The 20,814-nt window shown below is 45.9% G+C and overlaps 1 protein-coding gene across 8 annotated transcripts in view; it reads left to right on the top strand.

Moving 5' to 3' along the window:
* The window catches only part of ncam2a (neural cell adhesion molecule 2a), a 148,402-nt gene that overhangs the window by 111,763 nt on the left and 15,825 nt on the right, over positions 1 to 20,814 (top strand). For all 8 annotated transcript variants that reach the window (XM_040174847.2, XM_078101383.1, XM_040174839.2 and 5 more), the window contains exons 6-13: positions 3,005 to 3,122; positions 7,170 to 7,339; positions 10,795 to 10,940; positions 15,427 to 15,577; positions 17,307 to 17,494; positions 17,776 to 17,872; positions 18,694 to 18,867; positions 20,366 to 20,485. In XM_040174847.2, the coding sequence (XP_040030781.2) occupies positions 3,005 to 3,122; positions 7,170 to 7,339; positions 10,795 to 10,940; positions 15,427 to 15,577; positions 17,307 to 17,494; positions 17,776 to 17,872; positions 18,694 to 18,867; positions 20,366 to 20,485 (1,164 nt within the window). The remainder of the gene's footprint in view (positions 1 to 3,004; positions 3,123 to 7,169; positions 7,340 to 10,794; positions 10,941 to 15,426; positions 15,578 to 17,306; positions 17,495 to 17,775; positions 17,873 to 18,693; positions 18,868 to 20,365; positions 20,486 to 20,814) is intronic.

The following is a 20,814-nucleotide window of genomic DNA, read 5'->3' as shown; positions in this document are numbered from 1 at the left end:
CTGATGCCAAAACAGGCTGGGTGTCTGTATGGACGTGACCTCAGAAGTTATAATCAAGGAGTGGAGAAAGCCGTTCATCCGCAGAGCGAGAACATAATGCAGAGAAGCGAGTGTATTAAGTGATTCCCGTCATTGTACCTCGGCATGCAATATGCCTTTTGACATGACAGGCACAGCCAGGTTACCTGCGCTCACTCTCTGTGATGGTTGGCTCAGTTTATTATGGACACATTTGTCCTTCCTCCCATGACACGCAACCATTCGTCATCCCTGGACGTCGAGCTGAATCTCGTAAAATGAGACAAACACATATTTTATCTCCGGTAGACGCTTCAACAACTTTACCGAACTGGCTTGATCACTCACTTGAATTTTCATGTTTGGATGTATTACTTCTACTCAATCCGGTGAGGATATGGCAACAAGAACTGAATAGAAAATTCACTGTAAAACCACCAGTTGTGATTTTAACTGCTTCTGGAACAGGACCAAGAGTTGCTCATTGCATCTCTCCACTGTCCATCCTGATGACCCCGGGAGTTTGTTTCCATGACAACGGATGCAAATAACATCCTGGTTTCCCCAGTGCCCTTCCGAGACACTCTCATTAATTGGCGGTTAACTTACTCACACACTAGACCAGCTATTTTCCCCTCCTCAGCTGTCAGTTGGAACTACCGGCTGTGTCCTTCAAGAGTATTTTGCGGTGACATCAATCGTGGAGGAGAATAAGCATCGTTTTCCTTTCTCTATTATGAATCCGGGCTGGTTTGACTCCAGCTTGTGGGCTAATCTAGAAGGAGAAACAAATCCCTTGTAAGCACTCCCAACAAAGGTTTTGTTTGCAGTTGCTTGCTGAATATCTGGTAGGCGCACTCCGGTTGTGACACTTACCCCGAACATTTCACCACTTCTAAACACGCCGGATCCTCCGTTCGCTGAGCTTCGTCCGCGCGGAACAGAAAACAATCCTCCAGCTCCTCGCCGGTGCACTTAAACGGGTCCGCGGCCAAGTTTGCATCTCATTAAATTACGCTCACGCTGACGGGGGGGTCGGTAAACCTTGCGTTCATCTCCACTGAGCCTGTGAAGTTTCAAGAATGTGACTAACGCACAAAGAAAATGGTAGAGCTCGCCCAGATCCTTCTGGGGAGCTTAAAGCCGGTTGCTGATTTGCTCTTTTGAAGTCCTTCTGCTTGGCGTAGCGTCTCATTAACGCCGCTGTTTCAACAAACCTCAGTGATGTGGAAGAGCGAGACGCCGGAGAGAGCGGGGATCAGTTGGCGTGGAAATCAATGGTTATCGTGTCAGGCAGATGCTCGCCGAGTCGCGACGATGGCAGAGGACTCGCGGTGTTTGATTATTGCTTAGGCCATTTTTACCCCTGAAAAGCTTCCAGCACCTTGTGAGCGTGCGCTCGTTGAGGCGTACACTTCCTCGTATGTGTGGATGTTACTCTCAAAGTATTGAAAACAATCATCCCTTTCTTTGCTCGTGGCAGTAACTAAACGGTGAACAGACGCCACCAGACAGCAGATGGATCAGACGGCGTGAGTGTAATTGCTGTTTTCACAAAGACGACAGTGCACTGCAGTGTTTGGATGACTGGCTATCTCGGATGATGCTTTGTTTTGATTAGAACTCCCCATTCTTCATCATCAATTATGGAAAAGGTTTTATATTTTTGTTTCATGTGTTTCACCCTTTTAATGAGATTTTAGGGCATATTTTTGTCGTTCAGAAGTCAGCGCTTTATTTGTAGCTATTTCACCTTCACTCACATCAAACAAGTCAGCTTTGTTTTCCCACAGAGTGACACCTTAGATGTGTATCAACAAGGAAAGCGAATCTTAAAGCTGAAACGCTCTCACTGTGCAGCTGCCAGCTACAATAACACACATTTAACGCCCGTGCAAATGTCACATCAGTGTGAAGATGTTTTTCAACTGCACGACGAGAAAAGATTAAAAAATGACCCTTCATTACCTGTTGTCATGTGACATGAAAGGATTAAAGGACGAGTAAAATGTATCAACAACGACACCTCAGGGCTTTAGTGTGTGCATTTAAATGTTCATTTTAACGAGGATTTCAAGGGATAGAAGGAGATGAAAATGAGAGAAGCGAGATGGGGAACGGCGTTCAGCTGAATATTGAATATATTCCTTGTTAGGGGATGTTTGCCGGCTGTTCCCTTCCACCCTGCACAAGAGGTTTTGCTCAATGAGCCGTACTTGTGTTACATGTTCGGCCCTTCAGCGGTTTAGCCGGTGCATTCGTCCGAGGGTCACGCCTCCCAAACCGAAAGAACACGGTGCTTGAGATTGGACGGAGCCGCAGTCGTGGTGGAGTAGAAATATGTATTTATTTATAGATATATAGAGGGAGAGCGCAGGCTTGAGAAATGGACTGAGACGCATGATAAAATGATGCTCTTGCCATGAAGCTGTCACTCCCTTGTCACTGTGGAGGCAAACGGAATAAAAGGCCGAGGCTGCTCTCCTCTTGCTGAATGACAGGATGGTGCGGATAAAGTCACCCAGACCTCGGCTCTTTACCTCTACCTTCTGGTTGGGCTATTTATTCCCGTGGCTCAAGAACATGAGATGTGACAAAACATTTAGTCCAGGGACAAATATTTAGAATGATTTGCTTTGGCGGCGGTTTGTTATTCGGAGCCAGTACAGACGTTTTTGATGTCGGACCGCATTTACCGTCCTGCCGTTGTTCGTATGGATTTAGCCGAGTAGTATTCTGGTTTCACGTCGCTGTGTTCGGATCCTTTGTGTTTTTACCAAAGCTGGGTCAAAATGTCATTTGAAATCCCCACGGGATTACCAACAGTGGTGGTGTTTTCAGCGAGCGCTTACAGGCCACTCGCAAAGGCCAATTTAATCCATTAGAAAATGTGAGCTTTCATCATGTGGCCCAACAGACACATTTAAAAGTAATTCGTGCTCTTCGCCGTGTCCCCTAATGAATGTTCCTGTCCTTGTGTCGACAGTCCCTCCGGTGTTGTCAGTGTTCCAGCAGTCCTTCAATGCCACGGCTGACTACCAGGAATCCGTCACCTTCACCTGCATGACCTCTGGATCTCCTGACCCCCAGGTCTCGTGGCACAGGTACCTCCTCCTTCCTTAAGAACTTGCCTCAGTCTCTGTTAAAAGGCGTTGGGCCCATTACACCCACATGCGCGATTCCATTCCAAAAGCTAAATTGGCATGAAGCTTCTGCTTTTACACCCCATTTCTCCTCTGGAAGCGTTTGGGAACCCGACTTCGGGGATTTGCATCCATTCAGGTCACAAGAGCATTAGATGGGGTTGGCCGCTGATGTCGGGCGCTAAGCTGGGTCTCTCATTCATCCCAGAAGGGTTGGCAGGACTAAGGAGAACCATCCCTTTGTTCCCATGGACCAAGAAAAGTGAATCAACTCCCAACCAACCAAATATGTCCACAAACATTCTCAAACCACTTTATTTAATTCAAGCTAACCTGACCTACTTGGTGCTACTACACCTCTTAGTTACATTATCATTGCATGACAATGCAGCAGACACATTTCAAATAGTGTCTGAAATGTTGACGATCCGACACCGTTTTAAGCGGCATGTTTTACCGGCTTCACGCAGGTGTCTGTAAACTGTTTTTTATGCTGCACTAAATCAAATGGAAATCAATGGCTGCCCTGAAGGAACCAAGGGAAAAACATTTAAAATCTACTTTGAACAATGGAAGTCGCAGGTCCTGCTGATTACAATGCGCCATTGTTCTTCAAATATCAATATTATTAATATAATTCTGTCAGACAATGCTAATTAGTTTTTTGTATAACTTCAGCTGCAATAATGAACCGAAATAACACTCAAACGTGAATCCAACATAATTACGCCGTGCAACATTTAAGTGGGACGTCTTGAACACCCACACTCAGCTTTCATTCTTAGCAATTTAAGTGGTTATTTTCTGCCTATAATTACCACGTTGGGCTGTCTTTAATGCAGAGGGGAGGACTTTGATTGTGCTCTGGCTGATTTCTGGAGGTGGAGGTATGGAGCTTGTTACCAGCAGGTATAAAAAGTAGCACAAAGGATATGAAGAAAAACTAAAAATATAAGGAGGCACCATAATAAAAAAAAGCTAATGTTGCTCAAAAAATACTTTTCACAATGATACATCATTAGAATGCAAAATATCACCAACACTTCACATACAGCAGAGATTGTTGGACACAAAAGGGGAGAAGCACAGTGATGTTGAAGGATCCACATGTTCATCACAAAGCACACAAGCAGATATCTTCTGTACACATTCATCACCTTGAACAAACACGTGTTGCTGCATTTAACCTGAAATGTCTCATAGAACCCGTTTGTGTACACAAAGGTTCTGCAAAAGTCAAACCGAGACTTTCTTTGATTTAAGGTGACTTGGTGCTCGGTACCGAACCATTACTCTGCCCGACGTTGTCTCCCAGAGACCGATGCGAGACGCAGTGAGGGCGGGGTTCTCTTGTGCGTCACTGAGTGAGAAGTTAATCATTGCCAGGAAGAAACAAAAAAAGAGCGGCACATGCATCACTTTGCGAAGTACAAACAAGATGTGGAGACATCTCCCCGAAGGCTTGAAGACTTTAACTCTGCGAGTCTCATTCCTCTTGCTCTTTAGTTTCCCCGCCGCAGCAGCAGAAATGTTCTTTCACTCATTTGTGTTCTACCTCGTCTTCTACAACAGAGCAAACCAGGAAAATGTGATTTTAATGATTTAACAGCATGCATAATACAACACGGCCGTTCCCCAGTGGTGACGGGGGCGAGGTGATGCATTCATTCATTTTGACTTTCATATCGGGACTATCCACGAGGCAGCTCTGTCGATACATAATTACTCCATTCACTCATTTGTTTGGTAGCATATCAACCATTTCCGTCTCATTTTGCGTGGTGATTACGAAAAATCAGTAACCTGTTCACCTGAAGGAAATAATTTCATCCCATCATCTATGACGTTAATGTATTTAATGTATTTCCGTCTGGTTTAAGGCTTATAAAATAGGACTTGTCGAGTCTGGAGAGAACTTCCACACTGATGTTGAACATTTCATTGTGTGCTCCTTCATTTCCCGGGTCAGCAGGTCCTGCGCCTCAATCCCAGACTACACAATTAAAATGCTCACAACAGAGGAATCGTCTTAGGCGTAAACAACAATCACGACCCAGTTTAGTTTGGCTTCTGGTGTCCTGCCCTCCCCAGTGTCCTGCAGCCTGCCACTCGCCCGCCCTGTCCGCCTCGCCCTCTGTGCATCCTGGGTAATGGCCCACCTGTCAGCAGTCAGTCAGTGTAATGACATTCAGCGGCGCGGCCCGTTCCAGAGACGAGGCCTCTCTTCATTTCCTCTTTGGCTCGCCAGTTATTGTGACCCGGCTTTGGTGTTTCCTCCGACGCCTTTCAATTATCCTCCCTCTCGCTTTTCCATACAGTGCGGCGCGGCCATACTCGCCACTCGGTATGAAGAACTCAAATAATAAGATTAGTTTTCATTTGTCATTCACAGAGTAGACTGTAATACGCTCATATCATATAGAGGAGTCTCTAGATATATTTAGAGTTGTGCGTTATTCGCTGCTCTGTGCTTCTCAGCTTTTCAATTCAATTTACACACTGGCTTATAAGGTTAGAAAACAGGGTGCCAGATTCAGATTGACGGCATTATGATCCAAAAATAAGAATGTGTAGTCATACGTAATCTCCGATGCTGGGTTAAATCTGCTTTTGGGTGGATTAGAAATAAAGTGCAACTCTTTATATTGCAGGCTGTTTTCTTGGTATTTTTTTTAATCTCAGGCCATAAGGATTTTATTTTTTAACAATCTCTCTCCCTGTTCTGTGCTTCACATTCACACATATAACCTCAGGTGGGATCCGGCCAGTACAACCAGCACTGGTCATTATAGGAGGCCCGGCCACTTATCTACCAACCACAACACGTTGTTTCCACTGGCGTCACCTCTGCTTCCGTCTTAAAAAGACAGTTTGTTTCTTCTTCTGCACATGAGCCTAACGCAACAGTCATTTTGAGCCACAATATAAATTCAACTTTTTACTCATTCTTTTGCTCTTAGGGGGAAATCCTGAATAAAATAGCTGGCGTTTCGGAAGCTAAATGCACCGTGGATTTATCCAAGCTATTTTTCTAAAACAAGCTGGAAGATGCTAAAGTTGAGGTAAACCGTGGATAATAATCTGCTGTTGTAGAACTCTCCACATTCAACAGAAATATCAATGCAGCTTTTAGAAATGAGATCAATAATGTTTTTTTCTACATGAGGAGGTTGCAGGTAACAATACCCAAATGAAATCAGAGGCTCTGATAGTTATTTGTCCACCTCGCATGAAGCTAATGAGGAATTTAAAAGTGCATTTGCATCTTGTTTTCTTGATTCTCTGAGTCACAGACATCCAAGCCTTGAGCTAATCGCGTACTTGTATTGCATGTCACAGAAAGTGCCCATGAGTTTGTCTTAATCTGTGTTTAAAAAAGGGGGAAGTGGTTCAATTCCCCCCAAATTGGTGATCCCTGTAACCTGACAGATTTCACGGCTGGTTAAGATGCGGTAAATAAACAAGCGGCGGGGGCAGGGAACCCGATTCACACCATTATGCTTCCGCTATGCAGCTTAAATACAGACATGGATCAATTTAGCTGTTGCTTTTTTTTCTGGCTAATTTCCCTCCAGAGAGACAGTAAATCCGCCCCCTGTTCCACCGTGTTCCGCAGCCCCCCCCCGGAGTCATCGGGCGCCGCAGTCCTGAACTAAGCCACGAGAGAGACCCGAGCTTTAAGAAGCCGCGTGATGACTTGCTACGATTGATGCATCGAACTGTTATTTCTGTCATATTCTGTCCGGAAAAAGGCTTTCAACGTACGTAGGGTTTCTATCTAATGTGGTGTTTTTGGCCTGTCTGTGTGCGCGGGAGATAGAAATGGCTTCAAAGTCAAGCCGCCTTTTTTTGGCCTTTTTTTGAAGTGCAAAGATGACACATCTGTACGATCAGACGCGCGCTGCACAGTGAACTTTGTGCAGGTCGCCGTCGGCCGTGAGTCGCTCGCCATATTTTCATAACCCTAATTTCACCGGCGGAGTGCGCTTTTGCTTTTTGTCCGGGCAGGAAAGGGCAGCAGCTGGAGCCCTCCGAGCAGTACATCATCATCCGGCTGGACGGCGGCCGCAGCATGTTAACCGTGCGCAACATCCGTCAGGCGGACGGGGGCTCCTACACCTGCAAGGCCACCAACAAGGCGGGATCTCAGGAGAGGGAGGTCTTCCTCAAAGTGTTCGGTAAGCACCGCCAAGTGTCCCAAATGTTCACTTTGACTTGAACAATATCATAGGGACTACTTATTAATATAACGCAGTTAAACAGAGATAAACAGAACTATCTGGATGGATCCATATTGCTCAAAATAGAGAGAACCTCAAATGATAAAATAAAACAAATGTTTTGCATCATTGAACATTTTTTCATTTAACATTATCTGCCATGTTGACCTCCTCCAAAGCTTTTAAGTATAATGGCATTGCCCATGACAGTTAACAGTGTTTTATGTTGATCCAAAAAGCTTTATTGTGAGGACCTCCACACATTCCAGTTCATGAAAAAATAACAATATTGCTTTTCAAAACCACAGATGTCCAAACGGCCCTCAACCATAACAACATAACAACTGCATCAATATGATGAATCCCTGCTGGAAGAAAATATCTCATCTATCGCTTCATATTTCATTTACTGCTCCCCCACTATAAGAAATTCCATTTATATTTTCATAAACCTGCTGGCTGTTCCCGCATAGATCCATCTGATGGTGCTCATGGAAATGTATGGAGATTTGTGTGCACGTCACCTGCATCCTTTCAAGATGTGAGAAGAGCTTGTTCCTCAAAATGCACATTTAAATGAAGAAGTTAAGTGTGCAGGGAGGAGATGTGCGTTGGACTGTGCCGCAGCTGTAAGTTAGTTTTATTACCCTTGACAGCACAGGCGGGGGGAGTACAGGACATTTAAGTTATGAACCGGTGTGTATGCAGATGTGTTCTTCCCTCAGTGCTCCATATTTAATGTCAGACACGTTTCCATTAGCCTTTAGAAAAAAAGAAAATAGCAGAAAACTAAAGATAAGTTTTGCACTTTTCACTCATCTGATCCACTTATTTTAATGCTAATAAATTGTTGTAGCTCTAATTGTATGATTGCAAAGATTACAAGCTTAGATATTAGCTCCTTTCTGTTGCTGCACAGTTTCACAGTGGCGATGAGCAAAGGCAATACGCTGCTCAGCCCCAAATTGAGATGAACGACATGACAAATGACGATGTGATTCAAGGGGAAGAAATATGTATTTATTTTCATCTTTCAGAGCGGTAGCAGCTTCTGGGTATTCCCTTCCCTTTCTACATGCAAACCAATGACAATTACTCATCTGTCCAGAGTGAACAGCATACTAGATGTCTTGAAGCTTTTGGTTGGAGAGCGAGGCGCTTCTTCTCCGTTGGTCAGCAGCTTTCAGCCCCCCACTGGGAGGAGTGTATCCTACAAAGCAGCAGAGATGCGCGTCTGTCTGCAGACGTCTTTAGGACCTGTTGTCAGGGGGGAATCACAGCTTCCTCTTTCACAGCTTTCATTCTTTAAGCACCTTGTGGCGGGACGCCTTTTTTCTTTCTGCTGATGTGGAACACAAAACGCGCTGCTGGCGTTTTTTTCTATGGATCGTTAACGGCACAATAAAGTGCGCAGCACGGACCGACGTAGAGTTCATTATGGTGGAGTCTTAAACCCGCTTTGAGGAGTTAACCGAGGCATCGGGGATGACAGGAGAGAATCTTTTCTGACATTTACTCTGTTTATCGGAGACGCTGAGACAACAAACCATCGTATCGTTATCAGATACAGTCAGCACCATATTACATTTTCTGGTACCTGTCACAAGGAGCTTTATGAAAGTTCAAATGTTGCTGTGAAAGAACATAGAGTGAATGGAAAAAGTAAGACGAGAAGGCACCACTAATTGTTTTCTTTGTTCCGTCATAAGCCAACAATGAGTTAATGAAACTATTAAGGGCCTTCTTTTGTTAGCCTATTTTTAATGCTACTGACAACATTTGCAGTTTGATTATTGCAATAAAGCATAATTATGGCTTTTACTACAATACTACAATAAAATATTCTTCTTTTAACAAAAAAACTCATTTAGGTTTGAGCATCAAGCTGAAAATAATAAAATACCTGGAAGGTCAAATTCTGGATTTTTATCTTTGAAGCAGACGAATCCTGCTCAGTTCCTCCCCATTTAGAGCAGAAATGATTCAGATAATGTGTTATTAGTAATGTTCCCTGCAGAGCGGTTTTGCACCATGCTTGATGAATGAGACGTTTTCCATTTAATATTTGCATGCTGAAGGGCATCCGGGGCAAAACGGCTGCAGATAAGGCGGTGATGAAGAACTAGTTCAGACCGGTCTCTGAACCGGGAAAGTCCCCACATGCTTCTCTATTTCAAACAGAAAAAGCACCTCGAGGTTTAAAAGATGAACTGAAGGGCTCCTCACGCCTTCCTCTCCGCAGGAACCATCTCAACGAGTCGTTTAGTTTCATTAGAAGGTTTGAAAGCTTCTACAAATTGAGATGAATCCAGTCGCTCTCACTGCACCAAACCAATCAGGCACATTGCTGCACTGTTACACGTATGCAAGTCGCTGTGTCCGTTGGACATTTGGGTCCATTGTTAAAGTAAAAGACATATGTTTTGCTGTTGTTTCAGCCATCGGTGCGACTGACTACGGAAACAGTGCACTTCACTTCACAATTCAATTATTCGCTGAGATCACAGAATGCAAACATACAGCTGCAACGTTGCATCACCATGCAGGGAATATTTTTGGTTAACTTACACAGCTGTGCACATGGAGGGCTCTGTGCTGAGAACGTTGATCTGATGTTAAGGGTCCCTGCAGGTATAGTATGTGTGTGTGTGTGTGTGAGTGTGTGACCCTATGTTTTGAAAAGCTCCCCAAATCCCCACAGATGAGTCCTCCACCCTCAAGTTGAAGCCGTGTGAAATCCCTCCGGGCTGCTGTTAAAAGCCTGCCGTACAGCAGACACATTCTCCCGTTCACTGCTCTTTTCCTTTTGGATTTTATGCCATGCTACTCTGCAAGCACGCCGTTAAGGCTCGACGTGCACTGTGTGTGTGTGTGTGGGGGGGACAACAACAATCTATGATTCATGTGACATGCTCTGAGGCCTTGCCATGCATGGGTTTTCAGAGCCGGCTTTATCAGGAGGCGGTGTGGAGCAAGCAAGCGAGCGGCTCCCGGCGGCGCGCTTGGCCGCGCGCTTACGGCGGCACTCGTTCTGCATCCGATTCATGCCGGGCCGGACGCGCCTTTCCAGACAAAAATCTATATCTATTTTTTAAAATGTTTTTAAAACTTTCGCCAAGTTTGTTTTTGCACAGACAGGCAGGTTCCCCGCTACGCGCAAACTGTGATGTACGACTGCACTGTGTCAATGATTGTCAATACCAAAGTCATGCATCAGCTCTGTGTTTAAGCCACCGGGGTAGAGCCTTCAACCCCCCCCCTCCTCGTGAGTTAGGTCTTTGACACTTCCCCTCAAGCTCTCCCCCTTTTACTCACACAGTCCTCCCTCACACCCCCTGCCCCTGCCTTCCACGCTACTCCTCTTCACGTATCTCGTCCTGTCTTTCTCTCCTTGGTCCTCCTGCGGCCTCCAGTCCAGCCCCACATCACCCAGCTGAAGAACGTGACCGCCGTGGAGGGCAGCGCCGCCATGATCTCCTGCGTGGCTGAGGGCGAGCCTCTGCCCGACATTTCCTGGAGGAGAGCCGGCGATGGACAGACCTTCGTGGACGGAGACAAGGTAGAGACAAGTCCGCCTGGCTGTTTGCGCGTGGGTGTCGACTCTGAGCTAACACACACACACACACACGTGTGTTGTAACAAAGACATTTCACTCCAGTACTAATAAAGACGGGTTCAATGGTTTGAAACATTTCTGGATGCATAATCAACAGAATGTTAAGACGTTGAACTGTTGACTTATGTCTGTGTATCGAGTTGTTGGAGATGTCTGGAGACCAGTGTGTCTTCAGTCCAACAGAAGAGGACAAGAAGTAGAGTTTGCCAATAACACACCCGCGGTCTTTGTGCATTTGGAAGGTTTGTGGGGGGAAAAAAACAACACACAATTTACACGTGTCTTCCCTTATTCTCTGGTGGAAACGCCGTAAATGCCAAATGTCAACTGGCTGATGAGGTTTTAAAAGGTTTTGGTCAAACGAAGGTGTGCTCAAACAACCGGCCAAGTTAAAGCTTAGTCCATTAACAAAAACGGATGTTCCTGCAGCGAGAAAAGTACATTTTCTTCTTTCTACGTTGTCATGGTAACCATCAGATTGTATTCGTGGGAGGAAAAAGTGTTTGAGCCTAGATAGATTGAGTGCTAAAAGAAACATACAACGTGAACAGGTAATTACTGTCCTTGTAAAAAAATATGAGCAGATATAATCATTCCAACCTGCCATACGTGGAATGTTTTAATTATTATGTGTCGCTAGCGGTGCCTTTGAAAGCTACATCTGTACTAGTACAGTGTGATTTGCTCTCACTTTGCTTTGCTCGACCCTCTGTTGAAATCACAGCTTCACTCAAATAATGCATTCACCTTGGTCCATGTCTCTTACAGGGAGTGTTTAAGTCTCCCGACTTGAGATTATTATCTCAAGGGAAATCGGCAAGCGCATTTATTTTGATTAGCTCTGTGCACAAAGAAGCAGCAAGAACCTTGAAGTTTTCAGGACAAACGTTAATACTTTCAATTTACTCTTTAATTTACCTGTCTTTGACAGCAACACACAGACGTTGAAAATGATGTCACAGTCCAAATACCTGACTGCATGTGGTCCAACGGAAGCAACTGAAAAGACACTGAAAAGAAACTGAAAAGAAACTGAAAAGAAACTGAAAAGAAACTGAAAAGACACAAAATACACAACGCTGTTGTGTATTTTCAGGACTTGAATGAGCTGCATCCACATTCTCTTGGAAACGTAATTATTCTCAAACGGGCTGTCGTCAATGTCAAAAGCAGATGCACTCCCATCACAGCCGCCCTGGCGAGGCGACTGAGGCTCTCACACGGGGAGGTGAAAAAAAGCAAAGATGGCAGCCATTCTTTTGCCGAGGAAGAAAAAAGGTCACGGCGGAGATGAATGAATGTGTGCATTGGCTCGAATCGCTCGCGTGGATAAATCACAGCCGAAAATGAGAGTAAGTGCTTCGCCTCCCGCAGCAAATGCAATTATGGAAATGCGTAGTGCAAACCAAGACACCTCAACATACGCAAAGACAAACACGGCTGGAGCAGCACGAGGCGTGATGGATGGCCGCAGTCATTTACTTCTAAGGCGGGATGTTCCCCTCTCAATTTGCTCTCCAATCTGCATATCCAGTCTGCACACACTCCTCTCCTGTTGGGGGGCATTCCGCTTCAAACAGCTCAGTTTGACTCCCTGCACAATGCTGCCTTGGTCCTTATCATTCCTTGCCAACTAGCACCTTGACCCTCTGTAAGAGAACATAATGGGATCAAGTTCACAGAATTGAATTATATTATTATGTTGTTTCGCGCCTCGGTTCCATTCATTCATAAATCCCAGAGCTGAAGAGCTGCTGACTTGTACTTTTGCTTCAATATTCAATATTCTGCATCCCCCCTCGTAGAAGGGGCAGACGAAGAATCTCTTCTAATCGCTCTGTTGCTCGTTATTTGGTCCCGTTGAGAAGTCAAGCTTGGAGTCGCATTGGACCGTCACACTTCACTCCCACGTCTTTTTTTCCCGTTTCTCACCGGCTCTCCAGAGCAGCAGAATCTGAAGCTCAGTCAAGTCGTGAATGGGGTCCAGGCGAGGACCGTTTCCGCCCCTTGTTGGCCCTCCAGTCGTCATCAAATGTCATCCCGTTGTCACGACGATAAGGTGATGCGGTAATCCCTGTTGCGCAGATAGGAGCGCCCCGTGTTCAGCAGCAGCTCGCAACTGTTTGAATACGCAACGCTTGCAAGAATTAGTGTTTCCAGCCTCGCTGACATTTAGCGCTGACATTTTTAATATCGAAAAATAGTCCAGCATTTAGACGGAAATAACACAGGAACAAAGCTCCAGATTTTTTCTAGTTCTCGTGGATCAGATAGCGACGGGCTTTCATATCAGCTCGTTTCATATTTCTGCCCTCCTTCTCTTTTCATCTCCGCCAGTTCCTCTTTCTTCTTCCACATTGTGTTTGCCTTTCACCGCTTACTGTTTACAGTATGTGTGCGCAAGCACGGAGTTGCCGATACATGCGTGTGTGTGTGTGTGTGTGTGTGTGTGTGTGTGTGTGTGTGACTCTCCGCTGTGTTCACGTCTGGCCGCCTGCCTCGTCGTTGGACTGAGCTGCATATCAAACAGGCTGTGCTTCAGGGGCTGAGTTTGTCTCTCGACAGACCCTGTCAGTTGGAACGAGGGGGAGGGGGGGTAAGCAAGTAATTTCCTGACTCAGAAGCTCCCTCCTGGAAGATTTCCTCTCTCCCTCCTCCTCCTCGTCCTCGGCACATTTCTATTCAGCACACACTCTCCCGATCCCATTGACCCCAGCTGCCGAACGAGCAAGTGGGCAGCGGCAGCACAAAGAGACCAGGGCCGGGCCTGGGAAAGCCGCTCCACCTCATCGGCCGATGGTGCTGCAGCGATGGGAGCAGCGATAAGCCGATGGTGCTGGAGCAGGCGCCGAGCGACCCCAAAAAGAGTGTGATACAGAATGAAACACATAATAAGTATGAGCAGTGGGGGGCGCTTAAAGGTTCTGGGTGTGCATGGATTTACTGTGCAAATCTATGGAGGAGGAGTGTAGAATGTGCACACACCTTTTTACCAAATACTTACTTATAAATATGTATATGCACAGATGCTAAGCTAAGCTAACAGGCTCAAATGGGACAAATCCAGCATGAGTAGCAACCTTCTGAATTCATTTAGGAAACTCACAATACCAATTTGATTGCAATCCTGCAGTAACACCTTAAGCTGAATAACTATTAACTATTCTACTCTGTTTGAGTTGTTTATCGAAGTTGACTTAATTGACTGAATAAGTGGCAACAATGTGGAGTTTTTTTTTAGTCACTAGTCCTGATCATGATTGTCTCCGATTATCCAAGCTGGTCCACTTAGCAGAGCCAACATTTCAGCCAGCGCTGATACCCGCGATTCCTCTCCTGAACAGCCGAGGAGAGATTGCCACTCTGTAATGTATGCCACGTACTGTGTGGGCGGTACTTACACTGAAAACACCCCACGGTGCTCTCCGACTGAATAATAAGAAGAACTCAGTTAAAACTCTGTTTCCTATTCATGCCGCTGCCTAATGCATAATGCCGAAGAGAGATCCAAGACGACTTCTTCATTGCGCATACGTATCGAAGACGAAACGCTGGGGCAAACCAGCGCCTTTTTGGTCATCGTGTGCATGAACTGAATCACTGCTGCAGCCCCTTTGGTCCACACAGGCCGCTCGACGTCAAAGCAACTAAATATGTATTTATAAAACTGCTACTGTTACGCACTCGTTTACCGAGCGAATCCAATCCCAACTGCAGCCCTGATACAGCTCTTATTAAATGTGGGCGGGACCTCAGAGAAGGAGTTTTGCGGGGTGACGAAGGTGATCTGTTGGGAGGCTGCTGCCGTATAGTGTCTGCAACACGGATGCTCCCAGGCCGGGTTTTTTCCCATTAGAGTGAATGTCGATTACTAGAATGATAGCCTCGTCTGCTGTAATTGACCCGTTGCTTCAAATTGATACCATCTGTCTTCATACAGATGTAATGACCTTGTAATAAATCGACAGTTTATTGCATTAACCCCGACATTGTGGGACCAGGGAGGGTTGTCTGCGAGGGGGGTCCGAATAGATCATGCGGCCGCTCAACGTCGGACGGGGAACCTTGTGCATGAGACTGGAGTGGAGACCTCGTGTGGTGTTTGCTTTGTGTCCCCCTCTTCATATCTCAACACTGCGTCGCACAATCACAAGTTCATGCGTGGCAATTACGATATCGCAAAAGAAATTGTCATTATGCATAATAACTATAATCTTTTGTATGATTAGCTTCTCCCCGTTGTGCTGCAACGCGTTTCATTCATCAAACCAAACCACTTATTACGGGCAATAACTAGTGGAAATTATAGGAATGTGGATGACAATTATCTTTAGTCTTTGTCCAAACCACACAGCTGACCGTCTGCTGCCTGGTAGCCAATCAGAGGAGCATATCGACAGGCTGTGAACGGGTGTGTTTGCGTCCCCAGAGTCGGGACGGACGCTTCGAGGTCCGCGGTCGCCACGGCAAGTCGGTGTTGACCATCAGCGGCGTGAAGCTCCTGGACTTGGGTCGATTTGACTGCGAGGCCCTGAGCAGGATTGGAGGTCATCAGAAGAGCATGTTCCTGGACATTGAGTGTGAGTATGAGTGATACTGATCTGTGTTTCCAGTTCCATTTACTGCTGCTAATTAGACGGCGACCTCTGTCCTGAGCAGAGGTCTCACCTGGCGACGCAGCTCATACACTCATCCAAACGGGAGTCTACATTTGTAATGAACAAATCAATTAGTCAGCTGAGAATCTTTCATGGATATTGGAATTATACTACTTTATCTGCAATTACCAGAGGCTCCTACCTAATAAACAAATAAAATTACATTGGTTCACAGCACATTGAGTTCCGTGAGTCGATGTCAGTGCTTATTATTTATTGCACAGTTGGAATCTTCAGCAATTAGCAATGTAACATTGTCTTTGGGCAAAATAAAATAAATTAGATTGGTACTTTTGGGGCCCCGGTGGCCTGACATAACCCCACCAACTCCTCCACACTGCATTTCCATTACTGCTATCAGATCCCTAATGTGAAAATGAAACGCGTACACACACTTAAGCAGTGAAATCAGCAACCCGGAAAGCAAAGCGAGCTCCCCTGCAGTCTAGTTCGGAGTTCAAAAGTTCAGTTTCTAACAATCATTTTCACATCGAGGCTGTTTTTCTTTCCGCAGATCATTATATTATCATAAATAACGCACAGGGTCACCCAATGCAGCCTTCAGAAGGGGTTAATAAGTGAGAGGATGTAATGCCCCCATGCTCCCCTACTCCCCCCTTCCTCGGCGCTGGTTGTTTGATGCAGACTGTCCCCTGCCTAATGAGCTCTGAACAGAAGATCTTCATTTTGGCCTCGGAATTATTAGATTCATAATGAGAGCGGCTCTGTTGCCCGAAGGACACCGATGGAAAGTGCATTTGTTTGGAAGCGACATTATTTCCACCTCGAAGCTCAGAACAGCAAGAGAGGGGGCAGACAAACAGGTAGAGAGCCGGGGAACTTACTTTAAAGAAATAAATACCGCAATTTTCTCAACTTCAAGGTTCACGGATTCCTCGTTTTGCATAGTTGTCCAAAAGTTGACATTTCTGGAAGTTGTTTCATGAAATCATCGTGCGGGGGAGAAAATTAAAGTCCCAAGCATGCACGACTCCCCCTCTGCAGACGGAGCGGCTGTGAGTGCGGCGCGGCTGAGCCAGCCGTTGCCACCCAGCTAATGAACTCATTTACTAAGTCGCTGCAGGCTGCAGGGGGATAACGCGTCCTCGCCTGTGACAGAGAGCCACGCATCAATCTCTTTAATGGAATCCTGCAAGCGAGCATACAACAAGCATAATGCCTCTCCTATTGAGCCGAGCCGACTGGGCCAGAAGAAATCTGCACGACAGCCCGCCACCGCAATGGTCCATTACTGCTCTCCCTATTTGCTTGGGCAAATGAGCTTCAGCTTGCATCCTTTTTTTTATTCTTGGTGAAATGATCGTAACGGAGATGCCCCCTCCAGCATGCGGTGGCTTCAATTAAGTCTTTTTTTTCTTCTTACATTGCAGAGGGAGTTTGAGAAGTGTACATGAAATGCTTGTTTCTTTACTCTTTGAGGAATTTTTGGATTAAGCCCCAGCAAGTGGCTTTATGCCTTTGATCATGCAGCACAGCTTCACCTTTTGATTTGAGTTTTTTTAATTGGCTGCCACAAATTCCTGGTACTGCAGCAATTACTCTTTTATTACATTTGTGTAATGGTTTAGCGCAGATTTACCGGATCAATAAGGCTAGTGTTGGAGACGGTGCCTCTGTTTTTCTGGGACAGACACACCAAAGTTCCTGAACAACCACACCATCCATTACTCGTGGGAGGGGAATCCAGTGAACATAAGCTGCGACGTGATGTCCAACCCTCCGGCCACCATGCTGTGGAGGAGAGAGCGCCTCACCATCTCTGCGGAGGGCACGGCCAACACGCGCGTGCACAGCGCCAGCGGCAAGTCCGTGCTGGAGGTGGGTACGAGTCGAGAGCTGCGAATGACTTTGTGGTGCCAGATCCCGGATTTAGTCGCAGTGTTGGCTGGAGAAAAAAACAAAACAGAGACAAACTGTGATTATAGGCTCTATTGAGCAAACAGAAGCATTTGAGAGGTGCAGAGAAAATGCTGCTCTTGATTCTTAGCAGGCGCTAAAGCCGTCTCTGCCTGGCTTTGGCGATATTGTAAAACACTCTTTGATACTTCTGATCAAAAAAGACACTGTATACAAGAAGAATGTCTTTCTCCTGGTTCTAGGTGACTCCCATGTCCGACAGGGACTTTGGCCGCTACAACTGCACAGCCAGGAACAACATCGGAGTTCGGTACCAGGAGTTCATCCTGGCCCAGGCCGGTGAGTGTGCGGGACGGCGAGCGTGGCGTGGCCCCCTTTGATCGATGTAACGACGTCGCCGGCTTCATTTGACGTCCAGGATGTGGCTGAGGAGCCTACACACAACTGTTCGACCACTTTGTAACCATCTACCTCTCTGCTAACTAATTAATAGCTTTATTTGCAATTCTCAGGAAGATCAATTCTACGACAACTTCCCAACTTCCATTCCGTCGAATCTGAAACAGTACCATCTGATTTACCGGACCCGTGGCCATTTACTGAAGTGCCCCCTAATTTACGGTAGCGCGGTCCAATTATCTTTAGTGCAGATTGAATTGCTCGAGCTAAGGAGAAAAGTAGTGAGCAAAAACGTCTGACCTAATATGGAGTCTGGCAGGAAACGATGAACGTTTCAGGAGACTCTCAGGAGGACACACACACACACAGGGGAGTACACACACACACGCACACTAACGTAGTTGGAAAACTTTATATGGGTAATCTCCAGTGTAACCTCACTTCTTTAAACTTACAACACCAAAAATTTCTGCACTGGTCTGAAAATCTGAAAACTGTTGGTTTGCAGCTAACAAAAAGTCCATTGCTTTCAGGTACTACAGCCATAACCTTTATATCGGGCATTTGATTTGAAGTATGAAAGCAATCTAATACATAGAAGGCTCAGAGTGCAGCCTTCAAAGTGCCTTCATCCTCAGTGAGAAAATGCAAATGTCAAATCGTATGTATGGTTTGAAATAAGAATCTCTCAAAGAAGCAAAAGCTTTTAAAACAGGAGCAATTCAAAGGCCGCGACCCATATCGTTATGTCTCTTTTTCAGATGTTCCATCCAATCCGTACTCGGTGCGCCTCTCAGCTGTTTCCCAGCGCCTGGTGACCGTCACCTTCATGAAGCCCGACTCGCACGGCGGCGTGCCCATCAGCTACTACCTGGTGCAGTACAAGGAGGCCGGCTCCCAGGAATGGAGGGACGTCAGGTCCCACAGCATCCAGAGTGAGCGGGGGGTCGTGTTCACCGTTCAGCTGAAGGGCTCTTCCATGTGGAGATGTGTTTTGTTCAGGCTCGTGTCCCACAGTTCCAAAAGCTCCACTCAAACTTCCGCCTCACACAGCGGCAAAGTCGTGCCGTCACGGTGCCGCATTAACATCCCGTCAGATCGAACGCCACCAGTCGCGCGCGTCACATGATCTCGGCGGACGCCTCACGGGGAGGGTGCCCGAAAATTGATTTCTGAGCCAGCGGTCGGGGGAGTAGTACACCGTGAGGTGATGGATGGATGGATGGGAGGTAGAGGAGGTCGTGTGCTGAGCAGTATGAAGAGCTTATCACTAATATCTCTCATTTCACAGTTACAATGTGTAGACGCAGCGAGGCGAATGCTAAACCAGAGGTAGCACTTCAACAGTAGAGAAAAAATTGAGCGGAAAGAGTTTTGACTAATTACAAAGCAGTAAGTGGTATCTTATAATCTTAGAAGCCACTTCACATGCCCTCAGCAGAAGATCATTACACAGTTTAATGAGATGCCTGGACTTGTTTTCTTTCAATGCGTTTGCCCAAATTGAAACGTCTGCTTATAGCCTGGTTAGTAACCTAGCGCCGCTGCAAATTGCAGAATTTGTTTTCAGTTCCAGGACTAAAGAACTGCAAAAGCACCTATTACCATTCAAGTGTTTAATTTGTGCAGACTGACAAAAACAACACGTTTCACTCAAGCTCATTAAACTGCCGGCTCTCTGCTGCCGTGCTGAGGAGGGAAGGTTGTGTAGATAAACTCCAGTGACTGTAGAATATTAATAAGGAATCTGTAATCTGGTGCAAAAATGAGTATTAATACTTTCTTCAATAACCAGTATGAGTGAATACAATAAGGTTTTACTGCTGCTATAGTTCTTATTGCCTTTATAACAATGTGCTGTGTCTCTATCCATCTATCCTTGGAATTTATTGTCTATTAAAACTTAACTTTGGAATGACATGTTATTAATTACACTATATAGTGTTTACACTGTAAATTCTAGGTGGTATTAAAACAATTAATATACTCATACTATTTCTTACTAGTCTTTTACTGGAGTGAAGCTGCTTCTCTATTTTCAGTCAGAGATGCATAGTTTTTACTTAAACAACCAAGGACACTCTCCTCCGGTCTGTTGCAGCACCTCGGACAGGGCCACACCTTCACACAACAACAACCCGCGCTATCTGAGGATAACTCCAATTATTGTTCCTGCATAATGTTCGTTTTCCTATTAAATGGTTATGAAGTTATGAAGTATTTGTCCCACATTAAACTGGGAGACCCATCCGTGTAGCCAGCTGCTTTCTTTGTGCACTGTGGGGCCAATCGGAGCTGGTCCTCACCACCCACAGCTGCCCGTCGTGATCTGCCGTCGGCTGGTTGTTCTCCATCGGTGTTTTAAACGACGCACTCCGCTACCCGCGCCGGTGACGGTCCCCACGTGAGCTCTGGTGCCGTCTCTCCCTGCAGCGACCGTGGTGCTGACGGGGCTGGAGCCCAACACGACGTACGAGGTTCGAGTGGCGGCTGTGAACGGGAAGGGTCAAGGAGAGTTCAGCCACAAGGAGAACTTCCAGACGATTCCCATCCGTGAGTCCCGTCGCATTCTGCACGACGAGAGCTTCTGGACTCGCTGCCATGTGACCCGACAAGGGATCCGCAAAGCGACTTAAACAGCCACGTCCATAAAGCCCCAGCTCATAACCACGTGTAATCATTTCTAGGATAGTTTTACAGCATTTAACCTGGGGTTATTGTTGAGAGGGGGCACATGGCAGCGTTTCATGCTCATTTTCAGCCGTATGTCGTATGTTTTATGAAATGTGACGGTAAACGCACATAAACAGCTGTGGAAGTTGATTAATATGTAAGAGAAAGATATTTGTGTTCAACCTTAAAAATGAAATATTTTAACAGCA

Source organism: Gasterosteus aculeatus, chromosome 1, assembly GCF_964276395.1.
Source record: "Gasterosteus aculeatus chromosome 1, fGasAcu3.hap1.1, whole genome shotgun sequence".
NCBI lineage: Eukaryota > Metazoa > Chordata > Actinopteri > Perciformes > Gasterosteidae > Gasterosteus > Gasterosteus aculeatus.
The sequence above is the reverse complement of the archived record's forward strand: the minus strand, read 5'-3'. Positions and strand labels throughout refer to the sequence as shown.